Source organism: Lonchura striata, chromosome Z (assembly GCF_046129695.1).
Source record: "Lonchura striata isolate bLonStr1 chromosome Z, bLonStr1.mat, whole genome shotgun sequence".
Classification (NCBI taxonomy): Eukaryota; Metazoa; Chordata; class Aves; order Passeriformes; family Estrildidae; genus Lonchura; species Lonchura striata.
The window spans coordinates 84,216,294-84,219,362 of record NC_134642.1 but is presented as its reverse complement, the minus strand read 5'-3'; the positions used below and the strand labels follow the sequence as shown (position 1 = coordinate 84,219,362).

At 49.7% G+C, this 3,069-nt stretch overlaps 1 protein-coding gene and 2 non-coding genes across 3 annotated transcripts; all 3 read left to right on the top strand.

The window, feature by feature from the left end:
* The first annotated feature begins 388 nt into the window (after nt 1–388).
* COX7C (cytochrome c oxidase subunit 7C) lies at nt 389–2,749 on the top strand. The gene is made up of 3 exons (XM_021551790.3): nt 389–545; nt 1,489–1,634; nt 2,661–2,749. Exons 1-2 carry the CDS (start codon nt 471–473, stop codon nt 1,603–1,605), a joined length of 192 nt encoding a protein of 63 aa, XP_021407465.1. The 5' UTR covers nt 389–470; the 3' UTR covers nt 1,606–1,634; nt 2,661–2,749.
* Nucleotides 715–777, top strand: LOC116184654 (small nucleolar RNA Z39). The gene has a single exon (XR_004149405.1). It is a non-coding gene; the product is annotated as a small nucleolar RNA Z39 (small nucleolar RNA).
* Nucleotides 1,931–1,991, top strand: LOC116184653 (small nucleolar RNA Z39). The gene has a single exon (XR_004149404.1). It is a non-coding gene; the product is annotated as a small nucleolar RNA Z39 (small nucleolar RNA).
* Nucleotides 2,750–3,069: the final 320 nt, after the last annotated feature.

Below are 3,069 nucleotides of genomic sequence, written 5' to 3'. Positions count from 1 at the left end.
ACACTGGGGCTGGAGCAGCTGGGACAGTGGGAGGTGTCCCTGCCCGTATGGGGCGGGGAGCGTTGAACCGGATGAACTTTAGTGTCCTTCCCAACATAAACCACTCTGTTACTGTATTTTTCGCCCATTCAGCGGGATCCATGAGCTCTACAATAAAAGTGGCCCAGTGCAGCTCGCGAGCCGCAGTTCACCCTCAGACCCCCTCAGAGCCCCTCAGCCCCGCGCCCGCCATTTCCCGCCACCCCGCAGCCGCCACAAAATGTCGGCGGGGCCCGGCGGGGAGCGCGCGCGGGGCTCGACCAACCGCAGGCCGCCGTTTGGTGCCACGTGACCGACAGGAACTACAACTCCCGTCATGCCCTCGGCGCTCGTCTCTTCCTTCCCGGTTCCGGTTCCGGCTCCCCTCAGCCGCGCCACCCCGGGGAAGGTCGCGCAGGGCGGACGAGTGGCTGCTCTCTCCTGTCCCTATCATGCTGTCCGCCGGTGTCCGCCGCTTCGCCACCTCCGCCATCCGCCGCAGCCACTATGAGGAGGGGCCCGGAAAGGTGGGCAGAAGCGTCCTGGCCCGCTGAAGGTCGCGGGGAAGGGGATGGCGGGGTGGGGGTGATGGCTGCCCTGTGCCTGGCTGTGTTCTGCGGGCTTTGGGGTGGTGCCGGTACAGCCACAGCAGCGCAGATCGTGTGGTGGCGGTCCCCAGCGGCATTCCCTGCGGTGGTACAGATGATGAGCATTGCTGTATGAGGGGTAACAATGATACTGTAAACGCTTTCTGATGTACCTGGCCGGTTCTCTCAAGCCTTCGGTCTAAAAGCTTAATTTTACTTACGTAACTGATACAAGCAAATTCTTCACGGTGAATATAATGACATATCAGAACACTCCGGGGGATGTAGATATATATCCTCAGGGGTTTTTACATTTACCTGAATGAGACCTGCAGCAGACTGGTCCCACCTTGGGCTGGACGGAGAGAAGAGGGGACGAAGTAACCTCTAGAGGTCACATGCAGGCTGTAATCTTGGAGTGTTTGGGTGGGAAAGGGCCTTAAAGATAATTTAGATAATTTTATTCAACCCCCTGCCATGGGCAGGGGCACATCCCACCATCCCAGGGTGCTCCAAGCCCTGTCCAGCCTGGCCTTGGGCAGTTCCAGGGATCCAGGGGCAGCCCCAGCTGCTCTGGGCACCCTGTGCCAGGGCTGCCCACCCTCACAGGGAAGAATTTCTTTCTAGTACCCAGCTAAAAATCTCTTTCAGCTAGAATCTGTTCTCTCCTGTCCCGTCACTGTAATTCTTCATGAAGAATGCATCTCCAATTTCCCTGTAGGTACCTTTCAGTAAATACTGTGTTTCTTTCATTGAGGAACACTGAAAATGCTCTGAAACTGCCTATTTGTTTTGCTCTGAGATTCTTAGCACTTCTAAATGGGTTAGAAGGGAATTAGTGCTTTGACTGCAAAGGCAAAATTCCCGTTTTTTTTTCCACTAGAACCTCCCGTTCTCTGTGGACAACAAGTGGCGGCTGCTCGCGATGATGTGTGTGTTCTTTGGGAGTGGATTTGGTGCCCCTTTCTTCATAGTCAGACACCAGCTCCTGAAGAAATGAAGAGGATGGGCTGCGGCTGTGCCAGCTGGGTAACTGCTTTTCCTGGATTTCACAGCACAGGGGAGCTTAATGAGCCTGACCTGGTCAGATTTTCAGAGTTCTCAGCCTTTTGCAGCCCAGGTGCTGCAGTGTTGTGGCCTGCAGTTGCACGGTGATAGCTGAATTAGTGGAAGTTTGTGTGGCAGAGCTGCTGCACTCGGTGGTTTGTGACCTTTGCCTCCCCAGAGGCCGCTCCTCTCTGCCTGCAGCTCCTGGCTGTGACCAAAGCCATGTCTGCTTCCCCCCTAGAGGAGCTAAAAAGCTGCAGCTGGTGTGGGAGTCACTGGCACGTGTGATGTGACAGAACAGGATGAGAAACTGTGATGCTGTAAACGCTTGCTGATGTGCCAGAAAAAATTGTCTTTAAAATAATCCATGCAAGAAAACAGATGGAGACCACATATACTCGCAGTAACTTTATTATTCCTTTGGCAAAGGTGAAGGGTGCTGACAGATTTCAGGGGAAAATTACATTTTCTTGAGCCTGTACCAAAACAATCTCACCATCTACATCATTCACAGGTTACTGTCCAGTTAAGGTAAAGTCATTAACAGAAATTAATTGGTGCTTGCTGATGATCCTTACAAAGAAAGCCTCAGACATGACTCGGACTGCGCAACCATGCCAGTTCCAGTTGAAAGCCCACTTCATTTTGCTTAAGGTGGTCTTTGGAAGTAACTGGTGTTGTCTGTAATCTGAGAAACTAAACATGTTTTAGGAGCTTCAGTTATCCATATAGTTCTTGAAAGAAAATAAATCTTCATTGTAATCTTATAATTGGAACAAATTATGCAATTCCTTTGAGTTTGATGTTTATTCTATTCCAGCCTTGATTGAGGAGAAAATCAAAATCAGGTTTGTAGTCAAGCTGTGCATTTAGAACTGTGTGGTTTCATGCAAGTCGAGGCCTCTGATGCAAAACCAGGCAGTGAATGAAGCGAAATCCTCAAATAAATCAAAAGTTCTAATCATATGTTTATGACAAGGCTCTTAAATTTATTTCTTTTTCTTGCAGAGTTGAAGTCTTCTGCACAGCATCGTTCAATGGGGATATGATAGCTGCAACCTGTGCTGGATGTCTCTAAATAAAATGTTAAACCCCAAGGCCTTTGGCTGTGTGTTTTGTGAAACTCCTGAAGTGCTTTTGACAGCTGGTGTGTACTGAGAATCCCTTCCAATTGCAGTGCATTGTCATTAAATTAAACACTTAACTGTCCTAATGTATAAAATCAGAAGGTGGGAAAAATCACATTTCAGAGCAGGGATTGGGCTGAATTTTTTTTCCTGTCCAGAATAATCATCTGGGACAGTTTATAGCAGTGGGTATCCTGTCACCATAATCCACGCTGCAGAATTTTTAACTTCAGGGAGGATTTTCTGTGGCTTTTCTTCCAGGCTCAGCAGTTCTGAAGAGCTGCTGTTCC

Bases quoted from the DNA above. Each gene is read 5' to 3' on its own strand.
- COX7C (XM_021551790.3), top strand. From the start codon at position 471: ATGCTGTCCGCCGGTGTCCGCCGCTTCGCCACCTCCGCCATCCGCCGC. The intron at 546-1,488 runs GTGGGCAGAAGC...TTTTTCCACTAG, and splicing joins ATGAGGAGGGGCCCGGAAAG to AACCTCCCGTTCTCTGTGGA.